At 38.7% G+C, this 25,712-nt stretch overlaps 3 protein-coding genes and 1 long non-coding RNA gene across 5 annotated transcripts in view; 3 read left to right on the plus strand and 1 right to left on the minus strand.

Moving 5' to 3' along the window:
- The first annotated feature begins 797 nt into the window (after positions 1-797).
- Positions 798-7,485, plus strand: LOC113058258 (protein FAM222B-like). 2 transcript variants are annotated; one of them, XM_026226013.1, is made up of 3 exons: positions 798-1,016; positions 2,553-2,677; positions 2,874-7,485. In XM_026226013.1, exons 2-3 carry the CDS (start codon positions 2,599-2,601, stop codon positions 4,556-4,558), a joined length of 1,764 nt encoding a protein of 587 aa, XP_026081798.1. In that variant the 5' UTR covers positions 798-1,016; positions 2,553-2,598; the 3' UTR covers positions 4,559-7,485. The 2 variants fall into 2 exon arrangements, with proteins under 2 accessions (XP_026081798.1, XP_026081799.1); XM_026226014.1 differs by lacking the exon at positions 798-1,016 and adding an exon at positions 1,025-1,300.
- Positions 7,486-9,473: 1,988 nt separating this feature from the next.
- LOC113058263 (uncharacterized) lies at positions 9,474-12,179 on the minus strand. The gene is made up of 3 exons (XR_003277945.1): positions 12,007-12,179; positions 9,891-9,984; positions 9,474-9,806 (listed from the first exon to the last, which is right to left on the minus strand). It is a non-coding gene; the product is annotated as an uncharacterized LOC113058263 (long non-coding RNA).
- A 3,132-nt stretch (positions 12,180-15,311) lies between these two features.
- On the plus strand, positions 15,312-17,623 carry LOC113058261 (thioredoxin domain-containing protein 17-like). The gene is made up of 4 exons (XM_026226017.1): positions 15,312-15,571; positions 15,655-15,736; positions 16,646-16,721; positions 16,864-17,623. The coding sequence occupies exons 1-4, from the start codon at positions 15,427-15,429 to the stop codon at positions 16,930-16,932; spliced, it is 372 nt and encodes a 123-aa protein (XP_026081802.1). The 5' UTR covers positions 15,312-15,426; the 3' UTR covers positions 16,933-17,623.
- An 887-nt stretch (positions 17,624-18,510) lies between these two features.
- Positions 18,511-25,712, plus strand: part of LOC113058260 (nucleoredoxin-like) — a 70,252-nt gene continuing 63,050 nt past the window's right edge. The window contains exon 1 of the mRNA XM_026226016.1: positions 18,511-19,207. Coding sequence (XP_026081801.1) covers positions 18,899-19,207 — 309 coding nt within the window. The 5' untranslated portion in view covers positions 18,511-18,898. The remainder of the gene's footprint in view (positions 19,208-25,712) is intronic.

Raw genomic sequence — 25,712 nt, forward strand, 5'->3', positions numbered from 1 at the left:
ACATGCTGTCTAGGTAGGCAGCACACTAGGTTTTGAGACACAGACTCTGTGTTGTCATGTTTACTGTAAATGCTGACTGCATTTATGTCTCCACAGTACGTGCTTTAAATGATGAGTTATATGGATATAATCTATTTTATGTGATATTATGTTTTATTAGCTTTTAAATGTGTATTCCCATTCTGTCGCCATGCACTTTTTATTTTATTTTAGTGGCATCAGGGGTAGATTTTTTGCATATATACATTTTATAATTGATAAAGAAAGACTTACTATTGTGGTACTATGGTGCACTGATGGTGTCAGATGTTGAAAAAGACCTTAATATTATTTTTTTTTTAGATATAAATGATAAACCATGAAAATTATGATATATATAAATTGTTTTTAAAAGTCTATTTTAAGTCCCCTAATATATATATATATATATATATATATATATATATATATATATATATATATATATATATATATATATATACATACATACATACATACATACATACATACATACATACACACATACACACACACACACACACACACACACACACACACACACACACACACACACACACACACACACACACACACACACACACACATATATATATATATATATATATATATATATATATATATATATATATATATATATATAGGTCACATAATAACAACAAAAAAAACACTTAAGGTTCTTAAAATTAGGCATTGTTTTCTTTATATAATATAATATAATATAATATAATAATCAGTGTAAAAATGTGCCCTAGTGTAATTCCAATTCAGTAGGTGGCGCGTTGTGCCCAAATTACCTTCGCGTCTCCCAGACCTCAGCGAGGAAGACACGTGGGAAACGCTTACTGCGCATGCGCGGATACAGGCTGCAGCAGTGGGCACTGGGCAGCAGCAGTGACTAGACAAGCGCTTTATCCGACACAAGCAGAGCACAGGTGGCGAATAACCTAGCAAAATGCTCTTTTAAATAATCGCACGTCTCATCCCGAAACCAGAGAGTAAGTTTCGCTTTCGACACCTCCCATCTGATCGTTTTAATGCGGTTTTAAGAAGCTGTGAGATGAAAGCCGGGCAGTGGCTCGCACAAAGAAGACACAGGCTATATGCTAGTGGTTATAGCAAGTGTAGAGACAGAGGGAACAAGACAGGTTGAGATCTCACTCTGATCAGGTTTAGATTGGTTGGTAGTTTGCTTGGCATTAAATGAGCACGACAACCCTTCAGCCAGCTGGATACATCTTATATACAAGGACAGATGTGTGCTACAGTGACCCTAAATTGTGTAAGTGTCTCTGTGTTGATCTGGGATAATTGTAATGCATGTAGCTTGTGGCTAAGCAGAGTTTGGTAACTAGAAGGTTTATTATAGGGTGGATGAAATGGCAACCACAATTTGTACTTTAAACTCAAAGTGCTTTGGTTTTAGGCTTGGCTAATTGTGTTTTTATATTTCACAATGTAGCTCAGCTCTTCCAAAGCTCCTGTTGTTTTTAATTAGGACCGTAAATGTGTGTCAGCTTAAATGTAAGCCAAAAATCCTGCTTGGCTGTACAGTATTTGCTTTTAAGAGCCCGTTTAGAGATTGAACTCGGTTCAAAGGTTTTCTTTCTTTTTTTTCTTTTTTTTTGTCTTGTAGAGCACCACCTAAATAAACAATGTCCTCAGACCAGTGGTCCATTTTGGGGATGATGTAACAGGACGTTCATGGGTCATCATCTCTGATTCTAAACAAATCTAATATGTTTTAGGCATTGTGAGACTCGGCTTTAAACAGTGTCAAATTAAAGCAGCTCCCTGATGAAAATAGCTGGGGGTTGGGTGCTCAGGACGTGTCAGGCTCTGTCTCGACTGCACTTTCTGACACCTGCAAATCTCAGATTGGAGGAGTCAGCTGGGAGCAAGTGGCCTGTGGTCGTGTTGCCGCATCCCCTGCCGTGCCCCTGGGCACCTGCCAGGCAGACGTTTGCATCGCACTCCTGACACTCAAACGGCAGGGTGTGCACCATGGGTCCTGACACCAGCTGTTTCAGAGAGCTATTTAAAAAGGTCATGCTTGAATGCATGATATTTAAATAAAAGGCTACAGTGAGGCAATTACAAAGATCTATAGCTATAGTGTTTGATGGATGTTCAGGTGAATTAGCAAGGGTAGGGCCTTTGTACACTTCTGTGATTGCCATTTACTTGCGACCAGCTGTAAATCATGTCATTGGTTGACTAGCATGCTCTATTTAATATCACTTATTAGCTTGCAGGGATATTCACTGTGTGCTGATTTTCAGTCTGTAGGTTTTTTAATCGAAGACATTGAGTATTGGTGCTACTGCTTTGTTGCAGAAAACCACCACTTATTATACTAGAAATTTCCTCGTAATAATTTATTACTCTCATTAAATCCTATTGCACCGTGTGTTCCATTTAAACCTGCATCTACACACAAATGTAATCTCTTTAACGACGCCCTCAGAGGATAAAATAGCCAGTTTCTTTTTTTGAATCCATTTTTATTTCTGACGTGACTGTTTCCTTTGCAGTGTGATGAGGAGTAAGAGTCCAATGTTGCATTAGTCTCATTGTGACATGCTGGCCTGTCTGCCGGTATCAAACCCCTCTCTCCAGCTTCTCTCGCACACGCAGATGAACACTGGACTCCAGAAATGTAAGCAGCCGTTAACCGAAATGAGCTTTGTTCTGATTAGACTGCATGTACGTTTGACCTAGTTTATCCCTTTGTTAGTGAAACTCATGCTCTGCCTCTTGACCCTGCTCTGTCAGAGGCCTGATAAGCAGTTGCTATCATATGAGCTCCACATTTCTCACATTACCCTTCACGTTTGGCCTTCTCTTGCTCACAGGGGACACTACACAGAGGATGAGATCAGCACACTATCCTACCCCAGCGGAATTGGATGCCTATGCTAAGAAAGTTGCCAATAATCCACTGACAATAAAAATCTTCCCCAATAGTGTGAAAGTACCTCAGAGGAAGCATATTCGCCGTACCGTCAACGGTCTCGACACCTCCAGCCAGCGCTACAGCCCTTACCCACCTCAGGTCAACACCCGGACGGGCCTCTTGGCCATCGTCAAAGTCCCCGTCAAAGGGATCCTCAAGGACATCGAAGGCGGCCGAGCCCGGTTTCTCCCTAAGCTCATCATGAACCCGCACAGTGGGCTTTACGCCAATCCCAGCACTTTAAATGTTCCTCACACTGTTCCACACCTTCAGACTCCTTTAGGCCAGAAGAGTCTCGCTCATTCTCAGACCTTGCAGCAGAAGAGCAGTTTACAACCACAGCAGAGCCTGGCCCACCAGGAGGCTTTACATCAGAGCCAGTCTCACCAACCGCCAGTACCACACCACGCCCTAAACCACCAACAGACTCTCATGCAGCAGCAGCCACAATTGGCTGGTCCGCAAGGACTCCGGCATCTGCCTGATATGGCGCAGTCGGTGAACCTGCAGCACTCCCAGGGTTTCTCTCAATCCCAGCCCATGCCACAGGCTTCTTGCGCTGGCCCTCCGGCCCCCGGCGTCTCACAGCCCCCCCTGGCAGGCTTACAGATGCCACGCAAGCTGCCCGATGCCGACGCCCCTCCCAATGTGACTGTGTCTACCTCAACCATCCCCCTGTCCATGGCTGCCAGCTTACACCAGAACCGGCCTAGTGACCTGAGCAGCATCGTCAATCAGATCAACCAGTTCTGCCAGGCTCGGGCTGGCATGGGCTCTACCTCCATGTGCGAAGGACAGATCGCCAACCCCAGTCCCATCAGCCGCAACCAACTCATCAATGCGAGCTCTCGGGTGTGCACCCATCCCAGTGTGGGTCCTCCGCCTTCTTGCGTCTTTGGTAACTCTGACAAAGGCGGTCCTGCTCCCACTCTGGCACTGCCCAACATCGCTGCCATGAACAGGATGCCTCTTTACCACAGTGATATGAAGCAGCAGCAGCAATCCCAGCAACAACGGCAGCAGGGCACTTGGGGGCAACACCAGTTGGCGCACCTTCAGCACCTTCCGGAGGGAGCGGCTCACCAGGGCAAGAATCTCCCCAGAGACGGACTAGTTGGACCAGGGTTTCTCACTAAGAATATGGGCTACCCGCAGGAGGTGTGCATGGCACAGCCCTTCAACTTGAAGTCCTCTACTGATAAACCAACTCCATCTCCTCCGGTCAACGGGATGCCCATGAGTTACAGTAACAGCCACTACATGCAGCCACCCTGGAACAACATCCTGCCCACCCCAAACAGTGATAGCTCAGGGTCTCAAGACCTGGTGGGCTCGTTCCACGGGGGCCTCTCAGGGGCCTCCATAGACTGCACCCCCGGAGCACAGTATAGGACCGGGGCAGCCATTTCCAGCCAGACAAACCTGATACAGACCATGGAGTATTTGGGTGGCGACTTCCAGGCGCCCTGCTTCCGAGCACAGAATCCTGGCACAATGGCAAAGATGCACAGAGCCTCCGTGAGCAGGGCCACAGATTCAGGTGAAAGTAGAAATGTGCACATCCACCACCCAGGGTACAGATGAGCTGCGGCCAGTTGACGCTAGTCAGTGTTAGTCTGAGCGCAAGGAAAAAATCCCCCCCTTCCCTTGCAAGTAATCTACTGAATGTTTCCTGTACAATGATCTACGTGGGTACCACAAAGTTAAACCCCCATGTGCCACTTGGATTTTTTCTTGTTTTTTGTAAAATAAGTAGATATTGGAAAACACTGTAGGCATGTATTTATTTTAGTTTATTTTAATATTTTTTTCTTTCTAGAAAACAGCCAAAACAACTTCAGTTTATGAGATCAGCACTGTTTTTTCCATTCCTATCTGGCCTGTATTATGTAAAGGAAAAATGTACCACACAACACGCATATCTTCACTTTATCTTTTTGATTCGCAAATGTCCATTATTTAAAAAGCTGGGAAGACATTCTCGGCAAATGCCATCTGTATGTAGTTTAGGCCTACTTGAGATTTGAAGTACTAACACAATGAAGACATTTAAGGGGTGCCATGATACTGAAATATTTGGCTGTTCCATCGAAGCTAACAGCTTGTACAATGTATAGAGGTTGATTTTATTTTTGTTCCTCTCAATGTTTACATATTGTGCTTTTTGTAACTAATTCTGAATCGATATGAAAGTGCAAACTGATACTGGGATATGCACATATGACAAGACTGTTTCTTTTCCAGACTGTTGAACACGAATCAGGTTAAAGTCTTAGATGGAAATGTAACACTAGGGCTGAGTCATGCCACATTGTGTACAATGTTTATCCTTCCCTTGAAGTGTCAGCTAATGCACTATCCTTTTACTCTCATTTTTTTTCCTGTGTATCCTATTAGATTTCAGTTTAAATGAAGACTGCTGTAGACTGAAATTACTTCGGGACTTGTGCTGTGCCCTAATTGCATAGCTTAGGGGTTTTATTTTGTCTTTCAACTTAATTGTTGCTACTTGAATTCCATTGGAAAGCGATGGTAACGGCAGGCCTCGAATCACTACAGGACCGACGTTTGGCAGCCGACCCAAAGCTACCTTTGGGAAGAGTGTCGTCATCCACTTGTTCATTAGTTCATCGTTAAAGGAAAGACGTCCTTGGCCGTAATTGGATGACGGAAGTGTGTTGATGTAAGCGCAATATAAATGAGCACCACGGGCTAGCCTGTGGCTTCACTGCTGTGTTACTGTAACTGAGAGGTGTGATTAGCCGATGTGAATGCTGTGTGTCGGGGCAGATTGGCTCCCTGCTTTTGCTCCATCATTAACACCATACCGCTCTTTCCTGGCGGGATCACTTCCATCTCCGTCACACGCTGTTGTGTCAGCTGAAGCCTGCCACTGCATTTTCCACCCACCTTAGGCACTTGATGTGTCATGTCGGTCTTATCTAAAATAGCTGAAATGCACCACCGGTGACAGTCTGGGTCTGTTTGACGGGAAATGACATAAACATAGGATGCATTTAAAGTCGAGTTGTTCTGTGAATTCGATAATTGATCCATTGCATGCTATACCATGGAGAGTTTCTCTCTTTCTCAGGTCTACCTGTGCCTCTTCTCGCATTCTCCCTCGACTTTTGTGTCAAAAGAGTCTCTCTACCTTTATCAGGGCAGGCCATCTGGCAGTGGAGTATGGGTAATGTCAGTCTTTGGTGGAGCAACTGCAGATGAGCAGATGGGTGGAGCCGTGACACCCAGTATCATAACCTCCCTGTTTGCCCCCCAGAAGCCTTAAATATTTGATCCTTGAACTGTCCTTGATAGGCATGGTGTAGAATACAAATTAATGATATTTAGCTAAATTAGTTTTTGTGAAACCATGAATTGGGGGAGCGAACTAGCAAACTCCTTAAAGGTTTTTTGTATTTAGCAATGTGTATAGTACTGGGCTGTAACCTTTGTTGCATTCACACCACATCATGTTATGTTTTCCACACTAGTATCTTTATTTTCTCTGTTCACCATTGCAGAAAAACCTGTTCCAGTCCTTTCCTGTATTGGGCGAACACATTAGCTTGACTAAAAGGTTTGCTCCCAGGCTGATGTTTTTCAATAACAGCAGGCCTAGTTTAAGCTTTCACGTTCGGATACGTTGCCCATGAAGCTGCTATTTTGCTGCAACTACAAAAAAGTTGTTTCTTTTAAATGTTGTGAGGACAGAGTTCAGATCTAATTTATATTACACCTTTTTTTTTGCAATGCAATATCGTTAATAGGTTGAGACGTAATAATAATTTATTCCATTTGCCTGTCAACCATGTCATTTTAAAGCTTGGACTTCTTGTATTTCTTTCGATCCTCTTTTCATGCTTTGTTACAGCTCAAGAGTACAAAGTCAGGTTGCTCTTTTAATAGTTACTATCTCTATGTGAAGTGCCTCCTCTGGGCTGATGTGGACCGTGTGTATGTGACCGTTGGGATGGAAAAATGGACCGGCCCTAGTGCACATACTGTGGAAGTCGTGCACTGCTCATGAACAGGGGACCGAGCTACAAAAACTACTGATATTGTTCAAAAATAAAGAACACTGTGTGCTGCTGCTGCAGGTGCAAGATCTGTTCGGATGTGAATAGTTGCTGCTCAATCACTAGTTTAGGTGGCGAGAGCTACGCTGCTGAGCTCCCTAGTGTCCTTGAAACATTCGAAGGAATGCTCTTTGAAAGTTCTCTGTCTTTTGGAGCACATGCACTCCTGCCCCCATTACCCCCCTCCCTCCCCGCACCCCACTTCCCTAAACAACACAATGGCAGTTTTGGACCACAGGAGTGTGTGTTAGGACTCGGAGTTGAGTGTGTCTCATCTTGTTCCACCAAAGAACAAAATGTCACTTGAATGGTAGCAGTGCGCACCTGTTTTGTTTAACCGAAAAACTGTCATTCCAGATACACATTTTTTCAGGAACGAGTTGCACAAACATTCCCCTCTAACCAAAATAAAGTTTGAATTGCATTTGCAAAGTGTGTCGTGTCTGTTTTTGTCCTCTTGCACAGTTGAACATATAATTGATTCTCGGATACTGGAATAAAAGGTTACTAAAGTTTCTATTTGGCAAGAAATTATTTTGGATTAATATGTTTAGATATGTTCATCTCTATTTGAGAGCAATCTCCTTTTAGTTTTACATTTCTTAAAATGTGTTTTCCTTGTCTCTTAATCCATACCGGTAACTATGTATATTATAATATAAATATCTCCAATGGGACTACATGACTTGGGACTGATTTTTAGGTCAGACTATTGAATTTCCAGTCAGAAAATCTAAAAACGCCATTTTGTTTTGCTTTTGTTTTTAGCTACTTTCTTCAAATGAGGGAAATTAGATTTTTAAGGACTATATTTAGTTTCTTCAAATTATTCTATGCTCACCAGAGCATGTGTTACTACTAGCCTGGAAACAGACGCTTGAGGATCAGGTCAGGAGGAACATAAATTATGCGAGATCTTTAAAATGTTTTAGTAAATGCTAGAGAAGTAGTTCTGGTCGTGAGTCCATTAGCGCTGGGACTTTTCCTTCTTTGTATCACTGCGCAGTCTAACTGCGGCACAGATATGGTTCGGGTCGGTGGTTACTTTCAGTGAGTTTTTCTGCAGTTGACATCGACTTGTTTAGTAAATAACAACAAGTGATTGTTTTTTTTTTTTGTTTTTTTTATAAATCAACAATTTAATTTAGTTATTATTTTGAGGCAAACGCCTCAAAACGGTTAATATGACTGATTCGTTTGGAACTATTTTCTTTGGCGGAGCAATAATAGACAAAATAACTAGCAATATTTATTCTAACGTGGTAATTTTTTCAGTAAAAGTAAAATCACGCGCAGCTGTGCTTTTGATAACAAGGCTGTGATTACCAGCAGAGAATCTATATAAGAATAGGCTATATATTTATTATACATGGAGTATACTGAGTACAGTTGGTTCTAAGGTTGGTGAGGAATAATTTAATGCCATCATTTTGATAGAATATCGATATTTTATATATATATATATATATATATATATATATATATATATATATATATATATATATATATATATATATATATATATATATATAATTATGTGTTTGAATTAAGAATATTCCATAAAATAAATAGTTGTAAACACCAATGGCAGATAAAATGGTTGTCCCATATCTTAATCAGTGATTACACTTTTCCCCAATTGTCAGTTAAGGATCAATTGCATCTGCAAATCTAAACACTGACTCAATCTTACATTAATTGCTATAGCAGTGTGTTTTTCATTGGTCTTGGGGGCTCAATAATAATCTTGTCAATGGGGTTTAGAAGTGTCTGGGGAAAAAAAAAACTTTATTTTTAACATGGATTACCACCCACAGGATTTTGACAGATCTGGCACTTGTGTCGGAGCTCAGCTAACCTCGGGGCATTTATGTGACACAGCTCTAATTGGCTTTGTACAAGACTGTGCCATGATGCCATCTTCAAAGAATACAGGAGTTAACTGAGGATACTCAAAATCTCTACAGCATGGATGGGCAGCTGGTGGATGGGGGGTTACTGAAGCTTTCAGTCCTGATAGATTCTGATAATGAAATATAATGTAATATACACTCTATTATTGTACATTTAACAGGCAACAAGAATGAAATGGGTCATTAAATGTGTAATTAGTCAGGAGATGTGACACATTGAGAGTGAATGGATGGATGGATTGGTGATGGGTTGCACAAATGCTTCATGTTTTATCAGGATCTCAAATTGTATCTCTCTGGAAATGTCTATTGCTTTATCACGGACTGTAGTGCAGATCTAAACACCCCCGGGAAATATTTTAAATGAGTCATTTCAAGCTAAATTACATTTTTGAGTTGTGTGATACTATGACATCTTCTGGTAATTTTGTGTCACTACAACTAACTGATACCTTCAATGCTTTATGTGCAAGACATTTTAAGCATAATTGATCATATGTTATGTTTATGAAAGCCCTATTATCATACAGCAGAAAATTAATTATTAAATCACATTTCTCAACAACAACAACAGAAAATTCAAGAGAGAAAAAAATAGTCATATATGATTCATCCATTGAATCAGTTTAATGTCTAAAATCAAATATTAACTCATCTGTGTTAACAGCCCTCTTCTTCATCGTGTTCAGTACCATAATTTCACTGAAGTAAGAACCCTTAAATTAAAAACAAACTCATTATATACACTGAAATGGATGATATTTACATACTTACAGCAGCCATTATAGTCAGAGCAGAGGCTATGTTGACAATCGCAGGAATAATAGTACATTTCCTTGCCTGGAAAAGACTCATATTTAGATATATATTAAAAGCATGTATTATATCACTTGCACTGATGTCTTTAGCATGTGAGTCTCATACCGTTCCGAACAAAATGATGTTCAAATGAACTCCATGCACTCAGTAAAGTGTTCTTCACTTCTGTTCTGCAGCATCAGTGGAACAGGAAGCTGATCTGAGAAGAAATTTATTTGCAATATTAAGCATAACAACATTCTGTGTCAAACTGACCTTATTCTGATAACTTCCCCAGCTCAAATATTTGATTTTGTTAATGTTTATGGTAACACTTTATTTTAAGGTGTCCTTGTTACATGTACTTACTATTATAATAACAAGTAATTATGCATTATTACATGCAAGTAACCCTAAATTAAACCCTAATCCTAACCCTAACCATATAATAAGTACATATTACTCAGTACTTAAATATATAATTACACTCTAACAGGGACACCTTAAAATAAACTGTATAACCATGTTTTATTTTTCTTTCGAAGAAAGACTAACATACATAGTGATGAAAGCCTAAATATTCAAAGCCATTAATGAATATTTACTGAGTAATCCACTGTTGTGTAGAAGGGGTCAAAATGACAATTTTCACCTGAGATTTGGAGCCAGATTACAGGGGGAAATTATTGTTTTGGCATGCAGACAGGTGCATTCTATGCAACTATTTTGACAGAGGAAAACAAGATACATTTCTAGATTCAACGTTATTTGTTCTTCAGACATTCCTCTTAAAAAGAAAAAAAAGGGTTTCTACTCATTACCCATGGAGAAGTTCTTATGTGGAGAAGCTTAACTGGGAAAATGTAATGAAGTTTTCAGTCTCACAATAGTGGCTATATATATATATATATATATATATATATATATATATATATATATTACATTAGTGTGTTAGGGTGACATTTCCTTCTATTTTAAACTTGATATTGACAATTACTTTATTTATTTTATACTCTGAGGTGGAAATAACACTGTCTAAATTGAACATTGTAACTGTACTTTAAGAGTGAGAGAAAATATTCTTACTCCGGCTCCTGGCGTGTTTGACACCAGCCATATATTTCACAAGTGCCATTAGAATAGCTGTCTGTTTTCAAACAAAGGCCAGTTTTAATTCCTCGGGATAATTAAACAATTTAGTAGGTTTTTGCATATTTATGAACCAAAAAAATTACAGATGGCAAATATTTATTATGGGTTACACTGTATTTCAAGTTATCCTTGTTACAGTGTAATTATGCATTTAAGTACTGAGTAATATTAATTAACTACATATACTTATTATATGGCTAGGGTTAGGATTAGGGTTTGGCTTGGGGTTACTTGCATGTAATTATTATGAATAATGAATTGTTATTATAATAGTAAGTACATGTAACATGTGTAACAATGACACTTTAAAATAAAGTGTAACATTATTATGAAGCATGTTTTTATCATGCTAGCATGATACATCAATTAGACACAATATATATATACAATATATAGTAGTGACTCAAACAGCACCCAAGTGTCTCCAAATGCCCTGAGTCTTATGTTTTTAAACACAAAAACTCGTTCTGTATTCATGGCCCTTTAGACTCATAAAATATAAGAAATGATGGTATGGAAATATTTAAACCAGCAAGCCTATTAAATCAAATCTGCCTTATAATGGGGAAGTAAAAGCACTGTAGCAGTTCATTCAAATAACCACAGTGCTTTTACACTGTTAATGGCCTGAATGGAACAAGACATGGACAGGACCAAGCTGACTGTGACCAACTACTAATGTTACTAATTAGCTTAAGAGAGTAAAGGCATAGAATATACTGAACGACATCAAACAATATCATTGTTTTTTCTTCAAGAATGTTTCACTGTATAAAAATCAAATGTGCTTGAGTGGACATGCAGCAGATGTGTTAAATTTGTTGTTGAAAGTGCAGATGTGATCTTAAAAGTTTGAAAAAATGGTGAAAGGAATATATTTTTCTCATCTCTGGACAGTTGCTTAATGTTTGGTTTGGCTTCTGGATGAAATTGGTTATTGTAAGAAAATTCTCACCCTGGAAACAGATTTAAAGACTTATTGTTGAAGCAATATATAAAGCAAATAATATTACTTATTAATATTTGACACAGAACGGATTTTTTTATCAATTAACTCAAACTTTTTATTCTACCATGTGGTTTGACTCACCGGGTTGGGGAAAACATCCTCTGTTCCCCAGAAATCTATATCTGCTGCATTGACGTGTGCAACTCCTTTAACTTTAGTTACCACAGAACTCTTGATAGTGTCATCTCTTTCAATATCTGTTTCAAAATTCTATTTAGAATTGTACCCGTTTCATAGCTGGCATCATCACATAAGATGACTTTACCTTGAAGCTCAAGCAAAACTTTTGGTTGTGGTTAGACCAAATGAGCTCTTACACAATGAGATATCCTGACAGTGAGTTGAAATATTCTGTACAGAAGCCTGATTTTCTTTTTCTGTGTGTCCTCATACCTAACTGTTGTATATTAAAAGAGAAATAGTAATCGATTTTGACTGTTCCACCAACCCTAAGAGACATGTCATGATGTGCATCAAGTCATCTTGCAGTTTACATGCCCTCCATAATCTACTTGATTTTCTTGTTTATAATGTAAATTCATAAACCCATGTCCATTAGACCTATTGAAATTGGCTTGAAAAACTAAATAATTGTTTACATATATCGTGCAGATGTCAATTTCTGAATACATTTTTGGTTTAGTAAACATTTCGCATTAAGTAGATATAATGTGAACGTTTAGATTTAAGATTAAAAGACTGTTATATAAATATATATGCATATATAGAAATACATATAGGCCTTTATATAATATAAAATATACAATAACATACAATTATATATATACTACTATTTGTTTTCTATTGGTTTCTGGAATTGTTAGTCTGTAGTGAAAAAAGAAGATTTCATTACTTCTATTACTATTCATTCAAGACTAAACCTCACGGCCCTGATAGAGACGTGGATCGAACCAGAGGACACTGCTACTCCTGCAGCACTTTTCAATAACTTCTCATTTTCCCACTTCCACAGTTGAAATGGAAGAGGTGGAGGTATTAGTCTGCTTATCTCTAATGATTGGAAATGTATTAATTTACCTTCTCTGGGTATTAACAGGTCCTGTGAATCACATACAGTTACTATGACCCACCCTTTTAAAAGGGGACCTATTATGCTCTTTCACAATGTATTTGGGGGTGTACTAGAACTAGGTTGTTCGAAAAACACATTATTCTTCACATATTTGATATTATTACAACACCTCTCTTCCCAGTCTGGCATGAATGGCTCGGATCCAGGTAGGCACATCAACGTCATTCAACATCAAGATCAAGCCCTTTCTTTCAGAACATGCTGCAGAACTCCTTGTTCAAGCTCTTGTTCTGTCCAGGCTGGACTTTTGCAATGCTCTCTTGTCAGGTCTTCCAGCCAGTTCTATCAAACCTTTACAATTAAATTAGAATGCAGTGGCAGGATTCATTTAACCCCTTAATGTGTTTAAAATGATGCATGAGTCATGACATACATCTGTTTATCAATTTGCACTGGCTACCAAGAGCCGCATAAAATTCAATGCATTGATGTTTGCCTACAAAACCACTACTGGCTCTGCACCGCTTTACCTAAATTCATTACTTCAGACGTATGTGCCATCTAGAGGCTTGCGTTCTGCAAGTGAACGTCACTTTATTGTCCAAAAAAGCACAGTCACTTTCACAGACTTTTAAATTAAATGTTCCTTCCTGGTGGAATGACCTGCCCAACTCAGTCCATCTTCCACTAAAAACACATCTCTTCCATCTTTTTTGAACCTCTAACTATAGAACTCTCTATGATAATTACAGGCGCATCTCAATAAATTAGAATGTTGTTGAAAAGTTCATTTATTTCAGTAATTCACCTCACATTATGAAACTGGTGTATTAAATAAATTCAGTGTACACAGACTGAAGTAGTTTAAGTCTTTGATTCTTTTAATTGTGATGATTTTGGCTCACATTTAACAAAAACCCACCAATTCACTATCTCAACAAATTAGAATACTTCATAAGACCAACAAAAAACAACAACCTTTTTAGTGATTTTTTTGGCCTTCTGGAAAGTGTGTTAATTTACTGTACATTTACTCAATAATTGGTAAGGACTCCTTTTGCTGTAATTACTGCCTCAATGTTGCATGGCATGGAGGTGATCAGTTTGTGGCACTGCTGAGGTGGTATGGAAGCCAGGTTTCTTTGACAGTGGCTTTCAGCTCATCTGCATTTTTTGGTCTCTTGTTTCTCATTTTCATATTGACAATAGCCCATAGAGTCTCTCTGGGGTTCCGGTCTGGTGAGTTTGCTGGCCAGTCAAGCACACCAACACCTGGTCCTTTAACCAACTTTTGGTGTTTTTAGCAGTGTGGGCAGGAGCCAAATCCTGCTGGAAAATGAAATCAGCATCTTCAAAAAGCTGGTCAGCAGAAGGAAGTATGAAGTGCTCCAAAATTTCTTGGTAAATGGCTGCAGTGACTTTGGTTTTCAAAAAACACAATGGACCAACACCAGCATGACATTGCATCCCAAATCATCCCAGACTGTGGAAACTTAACATGATTAACTTCCTCCAGACTCTAGGACATGGGTTTCCAAATGAAATACAAAACTTGCTCTCATCTGAAAAGAGGACTTTGGATCACTGGGCAACAGTCCAGTACTTCTTCTCCTTAGCCCAGGTAAGACGCCTCTGACGTTGTCTGTGGTTCAGCAAATTCCTTGACATGTCTGTGTGTGGTGGCTCTTGATGCCTTGATCCCAGTATCAGTCCATTTCTTGTGAAGTTCACTCAAATTCTTGAATTGATTTTGCTTGACAATCCTCATAAGGCTGCGGTTCTCTCGGTTGGTTGTGCATCTTTTTCCTCCACACTTCCTTCCACCCAACTTTCTGTTAACATACTTGGATACAGCACTCTGTGAACAGCCAGCTTCTTTGACAATGAATGTTTGTGGCTTACCTCCTTGTGAAGGGTGTCAATGATTGTCTTCTGGACAACTGTCAGATCAGCAGTTTAGCATGATTGTGTAGCCTAGTGAACCAAACTGAGAGACCATTTTGAAGGCTCAGGAAACCTTTGCAGGTGTTTTGAGTTGATCAGCTGATTGGCATATCACCATATTCCAAAATCATCACAATTAAAAGAACCAAAGACTTAAACTACTTCAGTCTGTGTACACTGAATTTATTTAATACATGAGATACACAATATTTGAACTTATCTTTTCCATCACATTCTAGTTTATTGTATATTAAATATATTATATATGTAAAAATATATAATAAATAATACTTCAGTAATAATACATGTGTTAGAAATGGTCAGTTGTGGTGCAACTACTGTTTAAAAAATAAAATCCAGACTTTTATTTTAAAATAGTCCACTCTTATTTTAGCAGAAGTACAAGCGCATTTCTTCACCCTTCACACACCGCTGTTATCGTAAGGTTTACAGTCAGCTGATTTAGAGTTGGACTTAGTCATTGAACAACTGATTCCTAGTAAACACTAAATAGTAAATAAACCATGACTAAATACGAGAACGTTGCTGTTCATGGCTACGAGGAATTTTGTAAAGCTGTGTCTGAAAGAAAAGGAAAAGATATATTCGCTTACTTCTCTGGAGATAAAGATGACCAGGGCAAGAGCTGGTGTCCGGACTGTGTGGAAGGTACAGTACCATAATACAGCAGCTGCTGTTTCACAAAAGACACATTGATTATTTATTTATTTATGTATTTTTCGCTCATGCAGCTGAGCCAGTGGTTAGAGGAGAGTTGTCTTATCTGCCGGAGGGATCTGTCTTCATTTACTGCCAAGTAGGAGATAGACCTTAGTAGGTGCAAAAACATTCTTATAATTAGATTGGCTATATAAACAGACATATTTAATGTATGTTGCTGCAGTGCATACAGTATACAAGATTGTTTTGACCTATATTACATTTTATAGTTCACTAAGAAATTAAAATTACTTGAAAATGTACCAACCATCATGCCATCCAAGATGTATTTGAGTTTGTTTCTTCATCAGAACAGGATTGAAAAATTTTACCATTACATCACTTGCTCACCAATGAATCCTGTGCAGTCAGTGGGTGCCATCAGAGTGAGAGTCCAAACCGCTGATAAAAACATCACCGTGATCGTCAAGTAATCCACATGAATCCAGTTCATCAATTCATGTCTTGTGAACTGAAGAGCTGTTTGTTTGTAAGAAACAAAATCATCTTTTTTAACTTCACAACATTGCTTTAGACTATAGTAAGAGTCCTCTCCACTGAAAAAAATCATCTCCTTTGAATCAGGAGAGAAGTATGCACAGATCAAGTACAGTTTACAAGCGAAAACAGTTATAAACTGATATGTCGGTGGATTTCACACGCAGCTATTCACTTTGTAAGACTTTAATTGTTGGACTGAAGTCGTGTGGATTATTGTAATGTTTGGACTCTCATTCTGACGGCATCCATTCACTGCAGAGGATTCATTGGTGCTCAAGTGATGCTAAATTTCTCCAAATCTGTTCCGATGAATAAACAAACTCATCGGCATCTTGGAAGTCCTGAGGGTGAGTACATTTTCAGCAATTTTATATATATATATAGATATATAGATATAGATATATAAAAATATATATCTATATTTATATATATAGATATAGATATAGATAATAAAAAAAATATATATATATATATATATTTTGGTTAAGTGTTGACCTCTAATTTCACTGTTGTTCTTGCCAGCTGGAAGAACCCAAATAATGACTTCAAGAAGAATCTGAAGCTGACTGGAGTACCCACACTGCTGCGCTACGGGACGGTAAAGATCAGTAAATGTTCTTTGATGAGTGGATTTAACAGTTTAAATTTGTATGCATCTCGCAAATGTTCTACAAACATGAATCCACAGTGTAGTCTAGATATAAATGTAAATGCATATAATATGTTTTGTCTGTTTTAAGCCCCAGAAGCTGGTTGAAGAGGAGTGTTTTAAGGCAGACCTGGTTCGAATGTTGTTCACGGAGGATTAATGTCCTGTCACGTACTGCTGTATGACAACAGCATATCAAACATTTCCTTTGAATGATTTTTCTGCTATTCATTTTGTCATTTGTAATCTGTGCTTCTGCTCTACAATGTTCCGCAAAGCAAATTGTGGCCTGGAGTTATTCTGTGGTGACTGTATAAGTCTGGAAAGCATTCGTGCAAATTAAACTCTGTATACTAGACATTTCAAGTTTACTATCTAGAGATTTTCAAAAAAGGGACCGACTACAATTTTAAGGGATAGTTCAGCCCAAAAATGTAAATTTTCATCATTTACTCACCGTCGAGTGGTTCCAAACCTGTATGAATTTCTTTGAGCTGAACACAAAAGAATATATTTTGAAGAATGTTGTTAAACATTTGATGGTAGCCATTGACTTCCATAGTATAAAAATATACTTTTGTATTCAGCAGAAGAATGAAACTCATACAGGTTCGGAAAAAGAGGAGAGTGAATAAATGATGACATGATATTCATTTTAAAAGAATGAAATCAATTCAAATTCAGTAAAAATGTATAATGAAAACTGATATGGAATTATGGCTGTTGCCATTTGAATTGTTTGTTAATATTCAGAATAAAAAAACATCTGCAAGTGTTATTTACATTTTTCAAGGAGTTTTTGCATGTGTAACTGTTTGTCCTGTCCAATAAATATGATTAATAAGCTATTGTACGTTTTTGTTGTTATTCCTAACTTCAGCTACCTTATTATCAAACAGTACAGTTTTTTGCTAAGTAAATGGGTGTTTATTGTACAGAATCTGGGTTTAGTTTCCTGTACACCATTATTCTGCTTAAAGTAGTGCAGTTTTCATCCTTCTGTTGTTTTTCTTTTGCTTTTAGTTGTAATTGAAACGTTGACGGGATTAATAAGGTAAAACTCAAAGAAATGAAAGAAGTGAATACCTAAAAAAACATGACATGCACGGACACTCTGAGAATGTTTATATATTCACCTATACAAAAGAGAGAGAGAAAAAGTTATCTTTTTATGCAGAGATTACGGAAGTCCAAAGAGGCCATGGAATTTTTTTTCTTGTTTTCTCGTGATCACGACTTAACAAAAGTTATCTAAGTTACGTTTCTTATTTTATCTTGTTATTCATTAAATGTATATTGAGATTTATACAGTATGTAAAGTATTAAGGCAAATTTAATTCAGTGATGCTCTACAGGAAACCACACAGACACACATACTTTTCAAACAGCATCAGTCACAGCATATCCTACATGACTTAAAAACTACAAATATATGATTTAGAATAGCTCTGCATCTTTCTGAAGGCCTGTGTTTGCGGTGTTGCTTTGGCCATTCAAGCATGTTAATTACACAAACAAAATGTTTAGTGTACTGTCTCTGAAAAAACAACAACAACAACAACAGTGATTGATTAGCCTTTATTTGTGTGTATTGTAGACGTAATTAATAAGCGAAGCTAAATTTGCTGGAATATCCACAACATACTGTAAGAGCGCGCGGTTTATCTCTCGATCAGATGCGCGTCGTCGCGTGCGTTACTATAGCAACAGTGGATCAAACAAAACAAACGATCAGTGTAAAAATAAAACAACGTTCGCTATGTCTAGATCACGAGAAAACAAGATAGAACAAGACTTCCGTAAGAGATAGAAACGGTGTGATTTTGATTTGCTTGACTCCCTGGACCGAGTATCCCGAGGTGCAATTGCACAATCTGGCCACTAGATGTCGTGGAAGTCTCGCAGCGGGAGTCGGCGCTGTCGCTGAGGGCCGCTCTATAACCGTCTGGAGCGCATTCCTCAACACCGCTGACGGTGGAGACACACGACGAGCCCGCGCGGCGACTCCGGGACTGCCAAACTGGGCACCAGGGCCTGGGTATCCATCGAGCACTTTGGCTTTACCTTAAAATCGCCCGAATAAACCGACAAAACCAAAGCCAGTCCGTTTCGAGAGCTCAGCAGCGATGTCGGAGTTTCTGGTGAATCTGCTCGGAGAGCGGCTCGTGAACGGGGAGAAAGCCGAGGTGGATGTTCACGCGCTGGGCAGCAAGCTGTCTCTGCTCGGGCTCTACTTCGGATGCAGTTTAAACGGTCCATGCAAGCAGTTCAACGCGAGTCTGTGCGAGTTTTACAGCAAGTTTAAAAAATCGTCGGAGCACAAGGATAAATTAGAAATCGTCTTCGTCTCATCGGATCAGGACCAGAAAGAGTGGCAGGACTTCTTGCAGGAGATGCAATGGCCGGCGTTGCCTTTTAAAGACCGACACAAAAAGGTAAAACGAGCCACTAGATTTAATAGATGACATAAGACTGGTAATGTATATTATGTAATATAATTGTCTTTATTTTTTAAACGACAAACGTACTAAGAGTATGTGTGTGTGCAGGTGTAAAGGATAAAAATGAATCTGATCTAACTTACTATTTTAAACCCTTTGACCTCTTATTGTCAGTTGACAAATAATCAGTTTCATTACTATATTTTTTTCTCAATGGTTGGGAACTAATTAAACTAGCTTTTTTAGTAGTATAAACCCGCAGTCTTGCTTTCAAAACTGAAAGTTAATTTTTTTTAAGAGGTAGCAAGACATTTCCAGCGTCCACCTAATGCATTTTTATTCCTCAGCCTTATTAATCTCGATCTAAATCTAAACTCTAAAAAGTCTGCTTTATTGTCAATTCTGTACCTCTTGTATGTGCTGTACGTAACGTGGAAGAACTGACAATAAAGCAGACTTTGCCATTACAAGTGTAAAAAAGCTTGGCATATTTTCATTACAAGATTATAAGAAAAGCAGCCACGCTTGAACTTTATAATTTGACTCCCACTTAACAATATATGGATTACCTGTAATCCCAGGAAATAATCAAGCATTCGTTGTGGCCAGGAGTCTTTTTATTATCGCTGGAGGCTGTATGCTGCTGCGTGCTGTAAAGGTGAAAACACATCCTTTACAAACCACAATATACACACACCAACCCTAAACCATTACACAACCATTGTCTGAATGACTGCCAACCTAAACGCTTTTATTTTTGTTGTTTGCAGTTGCCTGTACAGTCAAAAATGCAGGCCAGGTTGCTGGTTAGTTTTTAAGGCACATTTAGTGTAGACGAAATGAAAAAGCATTGTTCAGGAAAACCCTAAAATTACAGTCATCATTAAATACAGAATTAGACTGTAAAATGTTATTATAGAAAATTATAGAAATGATTAGTTGCTAAATGCTTCTATACACAAAATATTTTTGTAATTGTTAAAAGAAAATGGCAAGGTTGTACAATAACACATAAATTGTTATAATATATCTAGAATATTTATTACTTTTATTAGTCTAAAATATTTTTGCTAAGACCTAAACGAACCTGTTTCTAAAGCATTTCATTATTGCAAGCACATTTGTTGGGCAGATTTTTAACAGGCCCGTTTTATGTCATTTATTAAAACAAATCTGGAAATTATTACTGCATCTCAGAGCACTTTTGATTGAGTTATCCTATTGCATTTTCAAATGAGATCCTGTGGTTGTGAATATTTCAGCTCTGGTATACCACTGATGAGAAACAACCTTTATTAAATTTGGATTACTGCCAGAAACGTTAATTAATTTATCGCAAACTTGCCTTTGCATACATTGCCTCTTAAATAATGTTGTGTGTTACTGTGGGGTTTTCCCCAGTATGTTTACTGCTGCATCTTTAGGTTGATATTTTAGTGCAGTATTTTATTTTGGGTTTGAGTGTTTGTTTTAATGGATGATACTATTTGGATCATGCTCAGATTTGCCCCTGTGTGCTTGTATCCATTTTGGTCCCCTGCACGAGCTCCTCCTCCTGCAGCATGCCTTGGCACGTCTCACCGACGAGCAAATGATGTGCATTTAATGGCTCATACCAGTTTACAGTGGCGTCCGTGGCAGCCATATGAATATTTAAGATAAAATCTGCCTCCATGCAAGATGCTGATTGTACTGCATGCTGTGTTTTAATAATACACATTAAACACTGAGAAATGCGGTGTGTGTGGTGAGAAGAGAAAAATGGTGTTGTGTGTGTGTTTTAAGGAAGGATAATTCAACTTTGATTCGTGTTTGGTGTTGTGTTGAGATTTGTTTAGATGTTCAGTGGAAAATGCATCTTGTAGTTTCCTATTTAGATGCCATTATTTGTTGAAGAGCAAGGCCTAGGTTTCTTTTAATTGTTTTATTTGTTAACATGCTGACATGGTGTTGTGCAAACTTTGCAGGAGGGTTTTTTCATAAGCTTTGAATCTTGTGTTTTGGCATGTTTGCTGTTTTATTGAATGTTTTGCCTTGTATCTTAAGCTTACAAATATGCCTTGTTGTGAACATGTCATGGAAGTTAAAATAATCTTAACATCCAGTTATTTATGTATATGTCTACATCTCTGCTTCGGCACAATTATGATCTCATGCCATTACTTTAATTGATTTGAATATTTTTTCACACTCTCTTCTCATATTAGTTTTTACGTTAGATTAAACTTTGTTAGCTTGTGTTTTTCTACATTTGTAAGTCTGGATAAAAACATCTGATCAAAGAATCAGTATTTTGTAAAAGTTGTTTTTGTTCTTTGTATGGAAAACTAATAATAATGATTAATGAATACGTATTAAAATAATTATTGTATTGTATATATAATATAATGATGTAGATGATAATAGTAGAAATAATATCAATTTACATATACACACACACACACACACACACACACACACACACACACACACACACACACAAATATATACAGAGCCTAAAGATATAGCCTATATACACACACACACACAGAGCCTATACATATAGCCTACACACACACACACACACACACACACACACACTCACACAAATAGAGCCTATAGATATAGCCTACACACACTAACACACACTCACACAAATAGAGCCTATAGATATAGCCTACACACACACAAATATATACAGAGACTAAAGATATAGCCTATATAAACAAACACACACAAATGGAGTCTATAGATGTAGCCTATAGATAAAGCCTACACACACATACAGACACATAGAGCCTATAGATATAGCCTATACACACACACACACACACAGAGAGAGAGCCTATAGATATAGCCTTTACAGTATACACACACACACACACACACACTCACTCACTTTAGCCTACACTATATATTTCCTATATGTTACAGTATGTATATTGTAATGGTGGTAATAATACTCTCTCTTTTTCTATATTATTTCAAATAATTAGTGTATTTATGAATGTATTCATAAAATTTTGTCCCCCATATGCTTGCATAAATATTACAGCATATTCAGTGACTTATTTCTGCTCATTAGGAACACTTTTACATTGCATGCCAAACTGCTTTTGCCATTAGCAACACAGTCTAAGCTGTAACACAGTATTAAGCCATAAATAATCCGAACTCATCGTAGCTTGCTGTTACGTGGTTTACAGATCTTTGACTTGAGGCTTATTTGGCTCGCTCTGAAGGGGAGATGTAAATGGCTCGGGCTGATCCAGATAAGAGTGTTTGTTTTGAAGGAATAACATCTTGCATCCTGCGGAGAGTCTGAGCCGTAAAGGCTTTGACCGGCCAATGTCACGTTCCTGTTTGCAGCCCCAGCATGAGGATGAATCGTCCTTCCTCTCTTCATGGGAGAGTGAATATAGTGGCTCTTTTGTGTCTGTGCTCTTTGAAGGCTTTAATAGCTGTGTGCTGTTGGCCTGCTGCAGAGCAGAGTTGAGGTTGTGGTACGGCGGGGTATTAAGAGGCTCATTTCCCTCTCTCTCCTGGGGCAGAAGAGAGGCAGCTCTGTGTATCGCTGCAGGACTCGGCAGTCAGGAAGACTCGGACCATGCCTGTGCTTGGAATGAAATACTAGCTTACTACTCACTCAGTAGTGTGCAATGTACACTGTATTCTGCATACCATTCATTTATTTTTTTTTGAACAATAAGTGAATTACTTTTCTTGGTCATCAATTTGCACTGTATGCATGCTATTTACTGCAGAAATTGTAGGTAGTATGCAATTCCAAGTATATTTCCTGATCTTTTCAGTTGCCTTTTTTCAATCTGCTCTATCCCCTGGACTGTGTCGTCCTCTTTCTCTTCACTTCTCCTGTCCTGCTTCCCATCAGCCAGAGATTTGCTTACCCAGTCATGCAGAGATAAGCCCTCCACACCAAAACAAAGCTTCTGAACATGTTACGACTCTTTTACAAGCTGTGGATTCAGAGTTGACCTGGTAACATATACAACATGCAGACTGGTGAGAGATACGATAACCCGCAGCATATTTATAGTATATTTAGTTACGCTTTATAGCATGTAATCATGTAGCATGATTGTAATCCATATGCATTTCAACTTTTTAAAGTGTAAACTCGAGAATGCAGGTGTCCAGCTTAAACATTCTTGTAAATGCCTGCTTTTTTTAGAAAGAAAGAAAGTTACCATCAACAAATGACATGAGGTAAGAAATAAACTTTTAGATGAACTGGTCCTTTAATAGAAAAACAAATTTGACAATTTTCTTCTTTTGAAAATGAACCATATTTCTAAGTGGATATGGTTACCCTTAATGACTTCTGTTTTCACCTCTGACTGGACTTAATCATTAATGTCTGCAGCCGGTGAGCCGTAGCATATTTATTTAGTTTTTTTTTCCAGTCATGTTTCTTATATAAGGGTCAGAGGAGTTGGGTTTGGTGGTTGGCGTCTGCAGGATATCAAGGGAAGTCTGTGCTGGCACTGCCTTACAAGGAAACTCTCATCAGACGGAGTGGGGAAAGCTGCTCGTAAATCAGTTAAAAGTTCGGCCTAGTTACTGCCAAAGCCTAGATCAGATCTGCCAGCATTGTAAAGTAAACGGAGAGCCAGCGGTCTCGCATCGGACTGAAAGAGGAGGAGGCCTTCTGGAGCTTGGCTGTGCCACCGTCTCTGCAGATTCAGAGACAGCTGCTCGGAGCTTTTGAGATTGCTAAGGGCTGCTGTCATCACATATCAGTGATCTGATGAAAAACCTGGCGTTCCCCGTTCATCACGTATCCTAGAGCTGTTCCCCTCTGAGCGGCTTTGATTTCAGGACTGGCGGCTAGAAAAAGACAGCCTTATCTGCAGGTGTTAATACCGGCTTCTCTATCAGTGAACGGTACATTTGGTTCAGTGTGACGAACACAGATTTTCTCTCTGCTGAGTGACGCTGTGTGCTGATAATGCTGCTTGGTGGGAAACCCTGAGCTCGGGTTAATTGAGATGGTTTTTCTTTTCAAACCCCAAAGCATCCTAGGTAACAGTGCCGGCCCGAGCCTCTTGAGGGTCCTAAGCAGAATTTGATTTGGGGGCCCCCTTCCCACCACGCTCCTGTCACCACAGTCACCTGTGCTTGAAGATTATTGACACAAATGTCACGCTTATAATGTTACATTATAAATTAAGGCCCCGTCCACACGGAGACGCGTTTCTGTGAATACGGATCTGGCGTTTTCGTAAGGTGAAACCACTAATTTTTGAAACCAGGTCCCAGAGTGGATACATTTGAAAACGCTGTCTTTGCGGTTTCGTCTGGACAGCTAATCTGTATATTTTCTGAAATGATGACGTCATCAGACCACGTCTCCCCCCTAGTCAGACACCAACAAACGTAACCGTCACGTAACAGCAACAAAAACTTGAACAAACACTGAACGATTGTCTTTTTATTAACTAACATTAACACTGATTAATAAATGTATTGTTCCATGTTCGTTTGTGTACCACGCACAAGGTTTATGAGCATAGTCCAAGTCTTCTTCTCTGTTTTTAGTGTATCTCTGTGGCAGAATTACAGCGCCACTTACTGGTCTGGCATGTATACTACATCATTATGCGGTTTCGTGTTGACGCGGATATCTCTTGAGACGAGGAAAAAAAAGATCGGATTGGGATAAGCTCCATCTCCGTGTGAACGGGGCCTAATACAGTGAGGTTATGTATTAATACAAAATAAATAATAAAAAAATCAATACTTAAAATACTTTACTCTTAAACTAGGCTTAACTTTTTTAAATTTACGTTAAATCGCAGCAATGGTAATGTAAATGTCATGTTAACGTAGCCTCGAGTTACAGTGGCAGTTACCTAAGTCCTTTTAAGACAAGTCATGCCACTCAACGGCCATCTTTGAAACGCCTCTCGGCATGCAAGTGCAACTCCTATCTCTTTGAATGGGAAAGCAATTTCATTTTTGAAATCACCAAAGAAATTTGACAACAACTGTCATAAATGTTGTTACTTTTGCTCAAATAGAGTTATTAAAAGCTTATTTTTCAGGCTGGATCAGCCAGTGCGCATGTTCAGTCTTAAGAGCACGTCTCAGAATGGTGACTGTTTCTGTAACAACCGGGACGTTTCTAAGGGTAGCTGCAGTGATGCGCTGACTTTACCTATTAGCTCTTTCATCAAGGCGGGGATTCCTGAGACTGAGTGGGCATATTGAGCATTGCATTTTTCCCCATAGTGCCATGTCTTGGGTATTTTGTTGTCTTTGCTGTTACACACAGAGAAGTGTGAATGTCTGTCTGTGACCCTGTTGAACCTACATATGTGTGTGTTTAGTTGCTAGCGAGACTCTGCAGAGCTTGCCACAACAGACAAGATTTACACCTCTTTTCAGTCTCCATTGTGTCTTTCTCTAAGGAGGTAGTGTAATGTTGTGAATGGTAACAATGGGAGTGTGGACGTGGTGAATCTTAGTGGAGGACTGGTTTCATAGGTTTTTAGTTACC

Source organism: Carassius auratus, chromosome 40, assembly GCF_003368295.1.
Source record: "Carassius auratus strain Wakin chromosome 40, ASM336829v1, whole genome shotgun sequence".
In the NCBI taxonomy this organism is placed as follows: Eukaryota; Metazoa; Chordata; class Actinopteri; order Cypriniformes; family Cyprinidae; genus Carassius; species Carassius auratus.